The 18,841-nt window shown below is 44.0% G+C and overlaps 2 protein-coding genes across 8 annotated transcripts in view; one reads left to right on the forward strand and one right to left on the reverse strand.

Moving 5' to 3' along the window:
• The window catches only part of LOC109896517 (lysyl oxidase homolog 3B-like), a 104,368-nt gene extending 100,240 nt beyond the window's left edge, over positions 1 to 4,128 (forward strand). For 2 of the 3 annotated variants that reach the window (XM_031829403.1, XM_031829402.1), the window contains one exon: positions 840 to 4,128. In XM_031829403.1, the coding sequence (XP_031685263.1) occupies positions 840 to 913 (74 nt within the window). In that variant the 3' untranslated portion in view covers positions 914 to 4,128. The remainder of the gene's footprint in view (positions 1 to 839) is intronic. The other variant, XR_004210687.1, reaches the window with a different exon arrangement.
• LOC109882006 (attractin) overlaps positions 1 to 18,841 on the reverse strand; it is a 715,620-nt gene that overhangs the window by 575,884 nt on the left and 120,895 nt on the right. The window lies entirely within an intron of this gene.

Genomic DNA, 18,841 nt, shown 5'->3' on the forward strand with positions numbered 1-18,841 from the left:
GTCTCTTGTTCCAGACTCTTCCATTGCCTTTTGTCTCTTGTTCCAGACTCTTCCATTACCTTTTGTCTCTTGTTCCAGACTCTTCCATTACCTTTTGTCTCTTGTTCCAGACTCTTCCATTGCCTTTTGTCTCTTGTTCCAGACTCTTCCATTGCCTTTTGTCTCTTGTTCCAGACTCTTCCATTACCTTTTGTCTCTTGTTCCAGACTCTTCCATTGCCTTTTGTCTCTTGTTCCAGACTCTTCCATTGCCTTTTGTCTCTTGTTCCAGACTCTTCCATTACCTTTTGTCTCTTGTTCCAGACTCTTCCATTACCTTTTGTCTCTTGTTCCAGACTCTTCCATTGCCTTTTGTCTCTTGTTCCAGACTCTTCCATTGCCTTTTGTCTCTTGTTCCAGACTCTTCCATTACCTTTTGTCTCTTGTTCCAGACTCTTCCATTACCTTTTGTCTCTTGTTCCAGACTCTTCCATTGCCTTTTGTCTCTTGTTCCAAACTCTTCCATTGCTTTCTGTCTCTTGTTCGACTCTTCCATTGCTTTCTGTCTCTTGTTCCAGACTCTTCCATTGCTTTCTGTCTCTTGTTCCAGACTCTTCCATTACCTTTTGTCTCTTGTTCCAGACTCTTCCATTGCCTTTTGTCTCTTGTTCCAGACTCTTCCATTGCTTTCTGTCTCTTGTTCCAGGCTCTTCCATTGCCTTTTGTCTCTTGTACCAGACTCTTCCATTGCTTTCTGTCTCTTGTTCCAGACTCTTCCATTGCCTTTTGTCTCTTGTACCAGACTCTTCCATTGCTTTCTGTCTCTGACTATTGTGTTCTGTTGTGTCATTGCCCCGACAGGTGATGCCTTCAGTGAGGAGGCAGAGAGGAGGTTTGAGAAGTACCCAGGGCAGTTCAACAATCAGATCTCATAATCCTCCTGGCAACACACCAATCTGTTCCAGACCCATGTACAAACCAAAGAGGAGGGCTGATGCCTTTCATCATGTTAAACAATGGGACAACCAATCACCCTTCATCACCTAGCTACCTATCAGAACCAACCATTCATCAGATCACAAAGCAACCAACCAATCACACGCCTAAATTCCACAAGGCAGCAGTCTGATCTGAAGGATCTATGCCAAAGTCATGTTGTATTGTGAATGTGTTGGTGTGTGTCTCAGTTAGTATTATTGTTATATTATACTGGAATACTCAGTGCTTTGTTTTCAAAAACAAACTTACTTTAGATGTTTTGTGAGTATATAATGTTACATTGCGTGACAGAAGAACAATTCATAAGCTTTCATACAACTAGTCTTAATGTATGATTTATTGATATGCAACCTTTTTCATTAATGTTTTGTTTAAGTTCTGCATGAAGTTTTATTTTTATAGCCAGTCTAGTTTTGAAAGGTGCTCCAGGAGAAGACCTCATTGTTCTAACAGCATGAGGCATCAGTCAGAGAACCATTCTACTGCCTCTCCTCATAGACTTAGATAGACAGCTCTAAAGCCCTAAAGCCCTAAAGCCCTAAAGCACAGCAGCGCCATTGAGGACTTTCACCATACTGAAGTAGTCAACTGGGTGGGACTTCCTATTGGTTAAGGAATGATCACATGATTCCGCCCAGGTCATCAGGAGGGATCAGCCAATGAATTATACTCCTGAGCAAACATTCCGTAACTCCAGGGGGCAGTAAATCCCCAACCATGTCTTTATACCTGTTCAGACAACACACTGGGGGCAGTAAATCCCCAACCTTGTCTTTATACCTGTACAGACACAGCCTCCAGGGGGCAGTAAATCCCCAAACTTGTCTTTATACCTGTTCAGACAACACCCTGGGGGCAGTAAATCCCCAACCTTGTCTTTATACCTGTACAGACACAGCCTCCAGGGGGCAGTATGCATGTTTGTTAACCAACTCATAGAAGTCATAGAGAATGTCTTTAATGGTGCCGCCCATGCTGTCACAAAAGCTATTATGGCTCAGATGTAAAGACACCTCCTTTATCAACCTCTTTGATCTCCATGCAGTTCTGCTATAGATCATAGTCAAGATCTAATTCTTAAGTGTTAAACCATCCACCCCTGTCAAGTGTTAAACCATCCACCCCTAGTCAGGTGTTAAACCATCCACCCCTAGTCAAGTGTTAAACCATCCACCCCTAGTCAGGTGTTAAACCATCCACCCCTAGTCAGGTGTTAAACCATCCACCCCTAGTCAAGTGTTAAACCATCCACCCCTAGTCAGGTGTTAAACCATCCACCCCTAGTCAAGTGTTAAACCATCCACCCCTAGTCAGGTGTTAAACCATCCACCCCTAGTCAGGTGTTAAACCATCCACCCCTAGTCAGGTGTTAAACCATCCACCCCTAGTCAGTGTGTCATTGTGCCTGATTGTACCATCAGGTGTTTTAACGCGGTGCTCAGACCTAGTGGGACCTAGTGGTCTCTTATGGTTTCAGCTGGTTGTGGAGTTCCTATGGGGATATAGTTTAGATTTGCTTTTACGCAAAGGGGACGATTCCGATGTAGGAATTTACACCTTCCCACGCAGGCCTTTCCTACACACTTCTCAGTATTTGGTATTCAGACTTTGCTCATTCAGTCTCGTAATGCGCTCTGCAGGCGTGGTTCCCTTGCGCTCTGCAGGCGTGGTTCCCTTCCGCTCCGCAGGCGTGGTTCCCTTGCGCTCTGAATAAACGTCATTCAACCGAGGAAAACCCTCCCACTTGCTGCCCAACAGATGTTCTCATGGAGTTTTTATTCAATAGGGTTTTCAGTAGATTTATCTGAGGCCACCCCTTTAAATACTGTGGACCTTTTAATGTTGTCGACAGACTAGACTACATGGAGACAACGGGTTCTGGGATCAATTTAAATACTGTGTACCTTTTAATGTTGTCGACAGACTAGACTACATGGAGACAACGGGTTCTGGGATCAATTTAAATACTGTGTACCTTTTAATGTTGTCGACAGACTAGACTACATGGAGACAACGGGTTCTGGGATCAATTTAAATACTGTGTACCTTTTAATGTTGTCGACAGACTAGACTACATGGAGACAACGGGTTCTGGGATCAATTTAAATACGGTGTACCTTTTAATGTTGTCGACAGACTAGACTACATGGAGACAACGGGTTCTGGGATCAATTTAAATACGGTGTACCTTTTAATGTTGTTTGACAGACTAGACTACATTGAGACAACGGGTTCTGGGATCAATTAAAAAAAAATATATATATATATATATACAACAAAATTAAAAGGTACACTGTATTTAAAGGGATGGCTTCAGATAAATATATATATATATTTTGATGGTTTTCTCTCATGTAAAGGGGGTGGAATTATGAGGGAATTATGTCAATGTTAGAATACAGCGTATCTGTAGACACATCTCATGTCTTAGCTTTCCAACCCAAACGAATAGCGTTGATATTCTCATGCTGATGTTCAAGGTCAGAATACACAGACAGGGTGCTATTCTCATGCTGATGTTCAAGGTCAGAATACACAGACAGGGTGCTATTCTCATGCTGATGTTCAAGGTCAGAATACACAGACAGGGTGCTATTCTCATGCTGATGTTCAAGGTCAGAATACACAGACAGGGTGCTATTCTCATGCTGATGTTCAAGGTCAGAATACGCAGACAGGGTGCTATTCTCATGCTGATGTTCAAGGTCAGAATACACAGACAGGGTGCTATTCTCATGCTGAAGTTCAAGGTCAGAATACACAGACAGGGTGCTATTCTCATGCTGATGTTCAAGGTCAGAATACACAGACAGGGTGCTATTCTCATGCTGATGTTCAAGGTCAGAATACACAGACAGGGTGCTATTCTCATACTGATGTTCAAGGTCAGAATACACAGACAGGGTGCTATTCTCATGCTGATGTTCAAGGTCAGAATACACAGACAGGGTACATGAAAAGGGAATAACGTTCCATTTACGAGCTCTTACCTCGGGTCGGATTCGGCCTGATACAGCACAGACCTGAAAGTGAATCATATTTGTGAATGTATTTATTGTCCAGTGTTTCCAGGTGCTAAAGGATTATTATGCCAGACTGAGAAAAGGGATATTCATTAGGCTACTATACATTAAACAACAGGCTGACTGACTGACTGTGTTGTGTGTCTGTATACCTTAGGATACATTACCTTTAAAACAATGCAGGAACCTAATACATTGCCTTTAAAACAATGCAGGAACCTAATACATTGCCTTTAAAACAATGCAGGAACCTAATACATTGCCTTTAAAACAATGCAGGAACCTAATACATTGCCTTTAAAACAACGCAGGAACCTAATGCATTACCTTTAAAACAACGCAGGAACCTAATACATTACCTTTAAAACAACACAGGAACCTGATACATTAGCTTTAAAACAACACAGGAGCCTAATGCATTACCTTTAAAACAACACAGGAACCTAATACATTACCTTTAAAATAAAACAGGAATCTTTATACAGTACCTTTAAAACAACACAGAAACCTAATACATTGCCAAGACGCTAACATACTACCTGCATTACCAAATAAGCCAATCAGTCAAGAACAATGAAACGTGTGTTGATGTACTGTCATTTCTTGTGGATAGAAAGTAACATACCAGAGATTTTATGTTCTGGGGTGCCAAGAATACCAGAGATTTTATGTTCTGGGGTGCCAAGAATACCAGAGAGTTTATGTTCTGGGATGCCAAGAATACCAGAGATTTTATGTTCTGGGGTGCCAAGAATACCAGAGATTTTATGTTCTGGGGTGCCAAGAATACCAGATAGTTTATGTTCTGGGATGCCAAGAATACCAGATAGTTTATGTTCTGGGGTGCCAAGAATACCAGATAGTTTATGTTCTGGGGTGCCAAGAATACCAGAGATTTTATGTTCTGGGGTGCCAAGAATACCAGAGATTTTATGTTCTGTGGTGCCAAGAATAACAGATAGTTTATGTTCTGGGGTGCCAAGAATACCAGATAGTTTATGTTCTGGGGTGCCAAGAATACCAGAGAGTTTATGTTCTGGGGTGCCAAGAATACCAGATAGTTTCTGTTCTGGGGTGCCAAGAATACCAGATAGTTTATGTTCTGGGGTGCCAAGAATACCAGATAGTTTATGTTCTGGGGTGCCAAGAATACCAGATAGTTTATGTTCTGGGATGCCAAGAATACCAGATAGTTTATGTTCTGGGATGCCAAGAATACCAGATAGTTTATGTTCTGGGGTGCCAAGAATACCAGATAGTTTATGTTCTGGGGTGCCAAGAATACCAGATAGTTTATGTTCTGGGGTGCCAAGAATACCAGAGATTTTATGTTCTGGGGTGCCAAGAATACCAGATAGTTTATGTTCTGGGGTGCCAAGAATACCAGAGATTTTATGTTCTGGGGTGCCAAGAATACCAGATAGTTTATGTTCTGGGGTGCCAAGAATACCAGAGAGTTTATGTTCTGGGGTGCCAAGAATACCAGATAGTTTATGTTCTGGGGTGCCAAGAATACCAGATAGTTTATGTTCTGGGGTGCCAAGAATACCAGATAGTTTATGTTCTGGGATGCCAAGAATACCAGATAGTTTATGTTCTGGGATGCCAAGAATACCAGATAGTTTATGTTCTGGGGTGCCAAGAATACCAGATAGTTTATGTTCTGGGGTGCCAAGAATACCAGATAGTTTATGTTCTGGGGTGCCAAGAATACCAGAGAGTTTCTGTTCTAGGGTGCCAAGAATAGTAGAATAGTATATCTGTATCTGACTTTAAGAGTTGGAAACGTCAACATCTTCAAAAAGCCTGTTGTGAAGTCAGCGTAGAAATCTTCAGCTCACAACTGATACATTATCTTATAGTGAAAAGCTTTGTTTCCTTGGATTTAATCTGATCAGGCATGTAGATCATGCAGCTTTAAGGCAATGTTACCGTGTTCGGGATGACACATTTCAGATGTCGGCTCAATCAGAAAGAAATTACCGAGAGTCTAAGCCGCATTGAATAACAGATTCATACATGGAAAGACACATAGTCAACAAAATAAATAAATCAAGTTTGTTTTGAAATGTCTTTCCTATACAGTGCATTCTGAAAGAAGTTTGGAACCACCAAGCCTCTTCCTAGAGCTGGGCGTCCTGCCAAACTGAGCAATTCGGGGAGAAGGGCCTTGGTCAGGGAGGTGACCAAGAACCCGATGGTCACTCTGACAGAGCTCCAGAGTTCCTCTGTGGAGAAGGGAGAACCTTCCAGAAGGACAACCATCCCTGCAGGGCTCCACCAATCAGGCCTTTATGGTAGAGTGGCCAGACGGAAGCCACTCCTCAGTGGTTAGGGTTAGAATAGTTTCAGACAACAGCCATTCAAAGGAAAGGTCTATACTGTACACTAGGCTGGGGATAGCTGCTTATACATGTATATTTAGAAACACACCAACATCTATAAAATAAACATGATGAAGCAGAAGTGTTTCAAAAAGAGGGAATATAGTCACCTTTATTTAACCAGGTAGGCTAGTTGAGAACAAGTTCTCATTTGCAACTGCGACCTGGCCAAGATAAAGCGTAGCAATTCGACACATACAACAACACAGAGTTACACATGGAATAAACAAAACATAGTCAATAATACAGTAGAACAAAAGAAAACAAAAAGTCTATATACAGTGAGTGGAAATTAGGTAAGATAAGGCAATAAATAGGCCATGGTGGCGAAGTAATTACAATATAGCAATTAAACACTGGAATGGTAGATCGGCAGAAGATGAATGTGCAACTAGAGATACTGGGGTGTAAAGGAGCAAAATAAATAAATACAGTATGGGGATGAGGTAGGTAGATAGATGGGCTGTTTACAGATGGGCTATGTACAGGTGCAGTGATCTGTAAACTGCTCTGACAGCTGGTGCTTAAAGCTAGTGAGGGAGATGTGAGTCTCCAGCTTCAGAGATTTTTGCAATTCGTTCCAGTCATGGGCAGCAGAGAACTGGAAAGGAAAGACGACCAAAGGAGGAATTGGCTTTGGGGGTGACCAGTGAGATATACCTGCTGGAGCGCGTGCTACGAGTGGGTGCTGCTATGGTGACCAGTGAGCTGAGATAAGGCGGGGCTTTACCTAGCAAAGGTTTGTAGATGACCTGGAGCCAATGGTTTTGGCGACGGACATGTAGCGAGGGCCAGCCAACGAGAGCATACGAGAGCATACAGGTCGCAGTGGTGGGTAGTATATGGGGCTTTGATGACAAAACGGATGGCACTGTGATAGACTACATCCAATTTGCTGAGTAGAGTGTTGGAGGCTATTTTGTAAATGACATCGCCGAAGTCAAGGATCGGTAGGATAGTCAGTTTCACGAGGTTATCTTTGGCAGCATGAGAGGAGGCTTTGTTTGCGAAATAGGAAGCCGATTCTAGATTTAATTTTGGATTGGAGATGTTTAATGTGAGTCTGGAAGGAGAGTTTACAGTTCAACCAGACACCTAGGTATTTATAGTTGTCCACGTGTTCTAAGTCAGAGCCGTCTAGAGTAGTGATGCTGGACGGGCGGGCGGGTGTGGGTAACGATCTGTTATCTTGACGGAAAATGTTGTAGTTGGGGACGGAAATGTCATAATTTTTGGTGGAACTCCTAAGTCAGGATTCAGACAAGGCTCAGACATCAGGGTTGGCGGAGTGTGCTGAAGCAGTGAATGAAACAAACTTAGGGAGGAGGCTTCTGATGTTAACATGCATGAAACCAATGCTTTTACTGTTACTGAAGTCAACAAATGAGAGTGCCTGGGGAATAGGTGTTAGGGGTTAACCTCTACATCACCAGAGGAACAGAGGAGTATGCTAAAGCAGTGAGTAAAACAAACTTAGGGAGTTGGCATGAAACCAAGGCTTTTACGGTTACAGAAGTCAACAAATGAGAGCACCTGGGGAATAGGAGTGGAGCTGGGCACTGCAGGGCCTGGATTAACCTCTACATCACCAGGAGGAACCAAGGAGGAGTAGGATAAGTGTACAGCTAAAGGCTATAAGAACTGGTCGTCTAGTGCATTGGGATCAGAAAATAAGAGGGGCAGATTTCTGGGCGTGGTAGAATAGATTCAGGGCATAACGTACAGACAAGGGTATGGTACGATGTGAGTACAGTGGAGATAAACCTAGGCATTGAATGACGATGAGAGAGGTTGCATCTCTGGAGGCACCAGTTAAGCCAGGTGCAAAAGATCTATCTAAGGCATGTTGAGCGGGACTGGGGGATCTACAGTGAAATAAAACAATTGTAAATAACCAACACAGCAGTAGACAAGGCATATTGACATTAGAGATAGGTGTAAAGCAATCATGGGGTGTTGGTCGGGAGAGCTAAGACGACAACGAGTAAATGGTGATGAATGGGCAGAGAGGGTCAGTTAGGTACACACAGGACCTGGGTTCGAGGCTGGGGCCGACAGATTAACAAAATCAGGTGCAGTGTTAATGAACAGGCCAGCAGGCATCAGCTGTGTAGTCGAGTGATCATAGAGTCCAATGAGCAGCAATAGGTGAGTCCAGTAGTCACTAATATGCTAGGCGAGCGGAAGTCGCAGCATTCGGAAAGCTAGCGGGCCGGGGATAGCAGATGGGTCTTCGGTGACATCGCAATGGAAAAGCCTGTTGAAACCACACCGGAAGATTATGTCGGCAGACCAGTCATGATGGATCAGCGAGGCTCCATGTCGACAATAAAGGGTCAAAGCCAATTGGGAAAAGAGGTATTGTAGCCCATGAATTAGCGGGTATACCTCTTCGGCTAGCCGGGAGATGGGCCTAGCTCGAGGCTAGCTCAAGGCTAACTGGTGCTTGCGTCGGGACTGAGACGGTAGCCACTTGGTTTCAGCTAGCTAGCTGCGATGATCCGGTGTAATGGTCCAAAGCTTGCGGCAGGAATGGTGGGTTAGACTAAGCAGGTTAGGGTTACTGGTGGGTTAGACTAAGCATGTTAGGGTTACTGGTGGGTTAGACTAAGCATGTTAGGGTTACTGGTGGGTTAGACTAAGCAGGTTAGGGTTACTGGTGGGTTAGACAGGTTAGGGTTACTAGTGGGTTAGACAGGTTAGGGTTACTAGTGGGTTAGACAGGTTAGGGTTACTGGTGAGTTAGACTAAGCAGGTTAGGGTTACTGGTGGGTTATACTAAGCAGGTTAGGGTTACTGGTGGGTTAGACTAAGCAGGTTAGGGTTACTGGTGGGTTAGACTAAGCAGGTTAGGGTTTCTGGTGGGTTAGACTAAGCAGGTTAGGGTTACTGGTGGGTTAGACAGGTTAGGGTTACTAGTGGGTTAGACAGGTTAGGGTTACTGGTGAGTTAGACTAAGCAGGTTAGGGTTACTGGTGGGTTATACTAAGCAGGTTAGGGTTACTGGTGGGTTAGACTAAGCAGGTTAGGGTTTCTGGTGGGTTAGACTAAGCAGGTTAGGGTTACTGGTGGGTTAGACAGGTTAGGGTTACTAGTGGGTTAGACTAAGCAGGTTAGGGTTACTGGTGGGTTAGACTATGCAGGTTAGGTTTTATATTCGGTAAGGTTAAAGTAAACAGTTTAGTTCCTGTGTGCCCTTTCAATGTCTGAATAAAATGTGTTCTTAACATGCAGTACCTTTAATATGTCGCTAGGTGGCGGAATAGGATCATAAATAAAATCAAGATGGTACTGCGTATTAAAAGCAGCAGGCCAGTCCTCTGGAGGGCTGAATTTTCAGGTAAGTCATAAACAAATGCATGCTCTCTAAAATCAATAAGCCTGTTGGTAAAAGGTCCTAAAAACAATAAATTCCAAGACAGAAACTCTGTGACATCACGGATGTCATGTCATCGTTTTTACCAGAGGTCCCAGCTGTCTTAAAAGCATCACTAGATCATGACCCGGGAAGTATGCCCTCGGGCCTGGGCCTCACGACTGCGCTGTTGGCTTCAACTTTCACGGGGGCAGCACTCCAGGGGGCAGTAAATCATCAACCTTGTCTTTAAACCTGTTCAGACAACACCCTCCAGGGGGCAGTAAATCCCCAAACTTGTCTTTAAACCTGTTCAGACAACACCCTCCAGGGGGCAGTAAATCACCAACCTTGTCTTTAAACCTGTTCAGACAACACCCTCCAGGGGGCAGTAAATCACCAACCTTGTCTTTAAACCTGTTCAGACAACACCCTCCAGGGGGCAGTAAATCACCAACCTTGTCTTTAAACCTGTAAGGACAACACCCTCCAGAGGGCAGTGTGCACCCTTTCAGTTTATTTGCCAACTCATATAAGTAGTTCAAGAAGAAAATGTACTACTTCAAAATGGAGCTGGTCTCAATGGATCTGCCCTAGCTGCTTTTAGCAATGAGGGTGTATTTACACTACCGTAACTCCCTATTGTATTGGGTTGTACAAAAACAGTTTATGGTTGGTCTTTATGACAGGGGGAATTTTAGACAAAATATATAAAGAAACATACAGTATATATTCAAATGTATGTGGACAAATTAGTAGATTTGGCTATTTCAGCCACACCTGTTGCTAACAGGTGTATAAAATTGAGCACACAGTCATGCAATCTCCATAGACAAACACGGGCTTTACTGAAGAGTTCAGTGAGTTTCAACGTGGCACCGTCATAGGATGCCCCCTTTTCAAAAAGTGGTGGGCTACACAGGCTCACAGAACGGGACCGCCGAGTGCTGAAGCACGTAAAACTCATCTGTCTTCGGTTGCAACACTCAGTAAAGAGTTCCAAACTGCTTCTGGAAGCAACTTCAGCACAAGTACTGTTCGCCGGGAGCTTCATGAAATGGGATTCCATGGCCGAGCAGCCGCACACAATTCTAAGATCACCATGCGCAATGCCAAGCGTCGGCTGGTGTGGTATAAAGCTCGCCGCCATTGGACTCTGAAGCAGTGGAAACACGTTCTCTGGAGTGATGATTCATGCTTCACCATCTGGCAGTCTTAATGGTTTCCTGAGGACGTGACGCTTGGCAGTCAGGCCAAAGAGTTCAATCTTGGTTTCATCAGACCAGAGACACTTGTTTCTCATGGTCTGAGAGTCTTTAGGTGCCTTTTGGCAAACTCCAAGTGGGCGGTCATGTGCCTTTTACTGAGGAGTGGCTTCCGTCTGGTCACTCTATCATCAAGGGCTGATTGGTGGAGTGCTGCAGAGATGGTTGTCCTTTTGGAAGGTTCTCCCATCACCACAGAGGAAATCTTGAGCTCTGTCAGAGTGACCATCAGGTTCTTGGTCACCTCCCTGACCAAGGCCCTTCTCACCCGACTGCTCAGTTTGGCTGGGCGGCCAGTTCTAGGAAGAGGCTTGGTGGTTCCAAACTTCTTCCATTTAAGAATGATGGAGGCTTCTGTGTTCTTGAACCTTCAATGCTGCAGAAATGTTTTGGTACTCTTCCCCAGATCTCTGCCTCAACACAACCCTGGACAATTGTTTCGACCTCATGGCTTTGGTTTTTGCTCTGACATGCACTGTCAACTGTGGGACCTTATATAGACAGGTGTGTGCCTCTCCAAATCATGTCCAATCAATTGAATTTACCACAGGTGGACTCCAAGGAAGTTGTAGAAACATCTCAAGGATGATCAATGGAAACAGGATGCATCTGAGCTCAATTTCGAGTCTCATAGCAAAAGGTCTGAATACTTATGTAAATAAGGTCTTTGTTTTTTATTTTGAGTACATTTACAAACATTTCTAAACACCTGCTTATTGCTTTGTCATTAATGAGTATTGTGTGTAGATTGCTGAGGATTTGTATTTATATAATCCATTTTAAAATAAGGCTGTAACAAAACAAAATGTGGAAACAGTCAAGGTATCTGAATACTTTCAGAAGGGCCCTTCGTAATTATTGGAACAGTAAAACATGTTTGTTGTTTTGGCTCTGTACTCCAGCACTTTGGATTTTAAATTGTACAATGACTATGAGGTTAAAGTGCCGACTGTCTGCTTTAATTTGAGGGTTGCAACACTCACTAAAGAGTTTCAAACTGCCTCTGGAACCAACGTCAGCACAAGAACTGTTCATCGGGAAGCTTCATGAAATGGGTTTCCATGGCCGAGCAGCCGCACACAAGCCTAACATCACCATGCGCAATGCCAAGCGTCGGCTGGAGTGGTGTAAAGCTCGCCGCCATTGGACTCTGGAGCAGGCCGACAGACGAATCTGAGATTGGCAGCTGCCAGGAGAACACTACCTGCCCGAATGCATAGTGCCAACTGTAAAGTTTGGTGGAAGAGGAATAATGATCTGGGGCTGTTTTTCCTAGTTTGGGCTAGGCCCCTTAGTTCCAGTGAAGATAAATCTTAACTCTACAGCATACAATGAAATTGTAGACAATTCTGTGCTTCCTACTTTGTGGCAACAGTTTGGGGAAGGCCCTTTCCTGTTCCAACATGACAATGCCTCGGTGCACAAAGTGAGATCCATTCAGAAATGGTTTGTTGAGATATATGTGGAAGAACTTGACTGGCCTGTACAGAGCCCTGACCTCAACCCCAGCAAACACCTTTGGGATGAATTGGAACGCTGACTGCCAGCCAGGCCTAATAGCCCATCATCAGTGCCAGACCTCACTATTGCTCGTGGCTGAATGGATGCAAGTCCCTGCAGCAATGTTCCAACATCTAGTGGAAAGCCTTCCCAGAAGAGTGGAGGCTGTTATAGCAGCAATGTTCCAACATCTAGTGGAAAGCCTTCCCAGAAGAGTGGGGGCTGTTATAGCAGCAAAGGGGGGACCAACTCCATATTAATGGCCATGATTTTGGAAAGAGATGTTTGATGAGCAGGTGTCCATATATGTTTGGTCATATAGTGTATGTAGTGTATCATAGTCAAGCCACACTTTGTTTTACCCCTTGCACTCGTGGGAATTGGCCTGTATGAATTGGGATAAATTGGTCTATATCAATAGGGCTAAATTGGCCTATATGGATAGGGGGCTAAATTGGCCTATATGGATAGGGGGCTAAATTGGCCTATATGGATAGGGGGCTAAATTGGCCTATATCGATAGGGGGCTAAATTGGCCTATATGGGGGGGGGGGGGGCAGCGGTGAGGCTGCCTCTCATCTGACTCACCGTCCCCCCTATCTCCCAACCCTCCCTCCCTCCCTCCGATGAGAAAAGGGGACCATCTTTCCAGCTGATGGCGAAACTCAAGTAGCACTGCATTATTTCTGCCTTATGCATCAATTCATGTTGTTACTCCTGTAACCAGAGAAGGTGAAATATTCCTCGATATTAAATAATAATTACAAGCTTATTGTAAACCCTGTCCTATTCTCATTCATTTCTACTGCAGTCCTTTTTGTAGTGTCAGTGGAAGTAGGGAGAATGTGCATTTTATGGCTTATAAAAGTGTTGACAGTGCAGAATAACAACTTAAACATGAACTTACTCAGAAAAACAACAGCTCTGTCCTGTATTCGTTCAGTCTCTCTCTAGTCACGGTTTAAAAAGTTTTGGAATCTCACAGTTTCAACTTTGCTGTGTACTAGAGGCTTCTTATTACAGCCTATGGTTCGAGGAAACTGTGCAGACACGGTGATTTGAGCTATCTGATCGACCAGTGTTAGGCCATAGGTGCACTTGATTTTCTCTCTGGGCAGAATTCTACACTCAGACACATGAAATGGTTCATGTGTCTGTCCCGGCACTAGGGATGTTAAATCAAGTGCATCTACCCCTAACAGTATACTACCTCAATCAGCCTGACTAACCGGTGTCTGTCTGTTACTTTTATAGCGTAAAATAGTTTTTTTTTGGGGGGGGGGGGGTCAGAGTGGCAGGTGTGTTGCTACCTACCCTCACCACCTGGGGGCGGCCCATCAGGAAGTCCAGGATCCAGTTGCAGAGGGAGGTGTTTTGTCCCAGGGTCCTTAGCTTAGTGATGAGCTTTGAGGGCACTATGGTGTTGAACGCTGAGCTGTAGTCAATGAACAGCAATCTCATATAGGTGTTCCTTTTGTCCGGGTGGGAAAGGGCAGTGCGGAGTGCAATAGAGATTGCATCATCTGTGGATCTGTTGGGGCGGTATGCGAATTGGAGTGGGTCTAGGATTTTCGGGAGGATGCCGTTGATGTGAGCCATGACCAGCCTTTCAAAGCACTTCATGGCTATTGACGTGAGTGCTACGGGTCGGGAATCATTTAGGCAGATTGCCTTTGTCTTGGGCACAGGGACTATGGTGGTCTGCTTGAAACATGTTGGTATTACAGACTCAATCAGGGACATGTTGAAAATGTCAGTGAAGACACCTGCCAGTTGGTTAGCACATGCCTGGAGCACACGTCCTGGTAATCCGTCTGGCCCCGCGGCCTTGTGAATGTTGACCTGTTTAAAGGTCTTACTCACGTCAGCTACGGAGAGTGTGATCACACAGTCATCCGGAACAGCTGATGCTCTCATGCATGCCTCAGTGTTGCTTGCCTCGAAGCGAGCATAGAAGTGATTTAGCTCGTCTGGTTGGCTTGTCACTGGGCAGCTCGCGGCTGTGCTTCCCTTTGTAGTCTGTAATAGTTTGCAAGCCCTGCCACATCCGACGAGCGTCGGAGCCGGTGTAGTACGATTCAGTCTTAGCCCTGTGTTGACGCTTTGCCTGTTTGATGGTTCGTCGCAGGGCATAGCGGGATTTCTTGTAAGCTTACGGGTTTGAGTTCCACACCTTGAAAGCAGTAGCTCTACCCTTTAGCTCAGTGTGGATGTTGCCTGTAATCCATGGCTTCTGGTTGGGGTATGTACGTACAGTCACTGTGGGGACGACGTCCTCAATGAACTTATTGATAAAGCCAGTGACTGATGTGGTGTACTCCTCAATGCCATCGGAAGAATCCCAGAACATGTTCCAGTCTGTGATAGCAAAATAGTCCTGTAGTTTAGCATCTGCTTCATCAGACCACTTTTCTATAGACCGAGTCACTGGTGCTTCCTGCTTTAGTTTTTGCTTGTAAGCAGGAATCAGGAGGATAGAGTTGTGGTCGGAGCGTTTTATGCGTCTCTGTTTGTGGAGTACAGGTGGTCTAGAATTGTTTCCCTCTAGTTGCACATTTAACATGTTGATAGAAATGAGGATTGTGGATTGTTCTCCATCCACCCTCGATTCAGAATAGACTCTTTTCACAGCCATGGCATGCTATATAGCTATATAGAAAACCAAATATCCAGAAAATATGAAATATAAAACTAATTTGACCTTGGTAGATGTTTCCATAAACGTACTGGCAAACGATGCATATTAACTTTAGAGCAAGCTCAGGGCTCTTAACAAAACTCCCCAGGCCAGAAGATCCTCAGCAGGCAAAACTCCCCAGGACAGAAGATCCTCAGCAGGCAAACTCCCCAGGACAGAAGATCCTCAGCAGGCAAAACTCCCCAGGACAGAAGATCCTCAGCAGGCAAAACTCCCCAGGCCAGAAGATACTGTAGCGACCCGTGTTATGTGTTAGGCTAGTAGGTGGTTGTGTTGTACTTACCAGTTCCCAGTGTTCGCGGGGTGCGACATGCCAATCAACCTGCTATTTGCCAATCACGGGAATGCCTGGGATGTTCTGATGCCGGGCACCCTGGTGGTTGGCGGAGTGGCGTGGAGGGGGGTTGGGCAGGGGGATGGAGCATCGGAAGTTAAGACCAGGTTTAGCTTTGTTCTCTCTCCTACGTCTGGGCTTCACAAGAGAAGGTCACGATTTGCTTGTGGGGTATCTTTCATTTATTTGGCGTGGGCTACGGCCAAACAGTAGCCTGTGTAAAGTTGGTTTAATTAACCGTCAATTCATTAATTCAATCCTCTGTCTGGACAATTGTCCCTTTATGATCTAGTCAGGTACTTACAATACTATCCTCAGCAGGCACTAAAGGTTGGGGTGTGAACATTTAAACGTTAAAACGAAGTTGGGATCCTTAACGTTAAGAAAAATTCACTGAATTAAAAATCACAATGCAGTTATCACGAAACATATTATTTTATGTGTAATAGTCACTACATTACTGTAGCTGTGTTCTGTCTGTAAAGGGTTGTGGTAGATATCACGACATTACTGTAGCTGTGTTCTATCTATAAAGGGTTGTGGTAGATATCACTACATTACTGTAGCTGTGTTCTATCTATAAAGGGTTGTGGTAGATATCACTACATTACTGTAGCTGTGTTCTGTCTGTAAAGGGTTGTGGTAGATATCACTACATTACTGTAGCTGTGTTCTATCTATAAAGGGTTGTGGTAGATATCACTACATTACTGTAGCTGTGTTCTGTCTGTAAAGGGTTGTGGTAGATATCACTACATTACTGTAGCTGTGTTCTGTCTGTAAAGGGTTGTGGTAGATATCACTACATTACTGTAGCTGTGTTCTGTCTGTAAAGGGTTGTGGTAGATATCACTACATTACTGTAGCTGTGTTCTGTCTGTAAAGGGTTGTGGTAGATATCACTACATTACTGTAGCTGTGTTCTGTCTGTAAAGGGTTGTGGTAGATATCACTACATTACTGTAGCTGTGTTCTGTCTGTAAAGGGTTGTGGTAGATATCACTACATTACTGTAGCTGTGTTCTGTCTGTAAAGGGTTGTGGTAGATATCACGACATTACTGTAGCTGTGTTCTATCTATAAAGGGTTGTGGTAGATATCACTACATTACTGTAGCTGTGTTCTATCTATAAAGGGTTGTGGTAGATATCACTACATTACTGTAGCTGTGTTCTGTCTGTAAAGGGTTGTGGTAGATATCACTACATTACTGTAGCTGTGTTCTATCTATAAAGGGTTGTGGTAGATATCACTACATTACTGTAGCTGTGTTCTGTCTGTAAAGGGTTGTGGTAGATATCACTACATTACTGTAGCTGTGTTCTATCTATAAAGGGTTGTGGTAGATATCACTACATTACTGTAGCTGTGTTCTGTAAAGGGTTGTGGTAGATATCACGACATTACTGTAGCTGTGTTCTGTCTGTAAAGGGTTGTGGTAGATATCACTACATTACTGTAGCTGTGTTCTATCTATAAAGGGTTGTGGTAGATATCACTACATTACTGTAGCTGTGTTCTGTCTGTAAAGGGTTGTGGTAGATATCACTACATTACTGTAGCTGTGTTCTGTCTGTAAAGGGTTGTGGTAGATATCACTACATTACTGTAGCTGTGTTCTATCTATAAAGGGTTGTGGTAGATATCACTACATTACTGTAGCTGTGTTCTGTCTGTAAAGGGTTGTGGTAGATATCACTACATTACTGTAGCTGTGTTCTGTCTGTAAAGGGTTGTGGTAGATATCACTACATTACTGTAGCTGTGTTCTATCTATAAAGGGTTGTGGTAGATATCACTACATTACTGTAGCTGTGTTCTGTAAAGGGTTGTGGTAGATATCACGACATTACTGTAGCTGTGTTCTGTCTGTAAAGGGTTGTGGTAGATATCACTACATTACTGTAGCTGTGTTCTATAAAGGGTTGTGGTAGATATCACTACATTACTGTAGCTGCGTTCTGTAAAGGGTTGTGGTAGATATCACTACATTACTGTAGCTGTGTTCTGTAAAGGGTTGTGGTAGATATCACTACATTACTGTAGCTGTGTTCTGTCTGTAAAGGGTTGTGGTAGATATCACTACATTACTGTAGCTGTGTTCTGTAAAGGGTTGTGGTAGATATCACTACATTACTGTAGCTGTGTTCTGTAAAGGGTTGTGGTAGATATCACTACATTACTGTAGCTGTGTTCTGTGACCTGCTGTGACCATTATTCAGCACTGTACATTAATATGGTATTGAACGTTTTTCTGTTATTGTTTTAACAGAACACTGGATAAAAATGTCAGCTTTGCAATGTAGTCCATTTGTCACATCCCTCGCTAAAGGTAGTCAGAGTCTATGAATGGGGTACATTACCTTATCGCCCTCTTGATCAGGTCATACCCTGAGGACCACTGTCTCAATCGGATCTACGGGAGTTGGTGTTTTGATGTACCCCTCTCTGGACTTAGCCTTCGGGTCGGTGCGGGACTTCCTCCCCCTGACAGACGCGACCAGTACGCCTCCACGGAGGGCAAGAAGCCGGATTCCCGGGGTCCTTCTGGGAATAACTTGATACATTTGTCTAAAACATAGTAATTTGAAACATTTCTATACAATCACATTGTGTCTCTCTACACTATGCGTGGGAATACGTAAGAAAATATTTCTTAAATAAAAATCACGTGGAGCTGATTTCCTGGTGTTTTTTTACAGTATTTTATGGCCAACAATAAAACTTTGGCACAAAAACATTGTTATATTTTGCACAGAAAACTCGGGGGCCCAAATAAAACCACTCCCGGGCCAAATTCAGCCACCAGTTGGGGAACCCTGACTTACAGATTCATGATATTGGCTAAACTATTTTTTAACTTATCTAGATTTTGTTTGTCAACACATATAGCCTCTGTCTGTCTGTCTGTCTGTCTGTCTGTCTGTCTGTCTGTCTGTCTGTCTGTCTGTCTGTCTGTCTGTCTGTCTGTCTGTCTGTCTGTCTGTCTGTCTGTCTGGTCTGTCTGTCTGTCTCTCTCTCTCTCTCTCTCTCTCTGTCTCTCTCTCTCTCTCTCTCTCTCTCTCTCTCTCTCTCTCTCTCTCTCTCTCTCTCTCTCTCTCTCCCTGTCTCTCTCTCCCTGTCTCTCTCCCTCTCTCTCTCTCTCTCTCTGTCTCTCTCTCTCCCTCTCTCTCTCTGTCTCTCTCCTCTCTCTCTCTCTCTCTGTCTCTCTCTCTCTCTCTCTCTCTCTCTCTCTCTCTCCTCTCTCTCTCTCTCTCTCTCTCTTGCAGCAAATGTAAAAACATGCCCTTCCACATCTCCTCTGC

The sequence above is a fragment of the Oncorhynchus kisutch genome, linkage group LG7, assembly GCF_002021735.2.
Source record: "Oncorhynchus kisutch isolate 150728-3 linkage group LG7, Okis_V2, whole genome shotgun sequence".
NCBI classification, from domain to species: domain Eukaryota; kingdom Metazoa; phylum Chordata; class Actinopteri; order Salmoniformes; family Salmonidae; genus Oncorhynchus; species Oncorhynchus kisutch.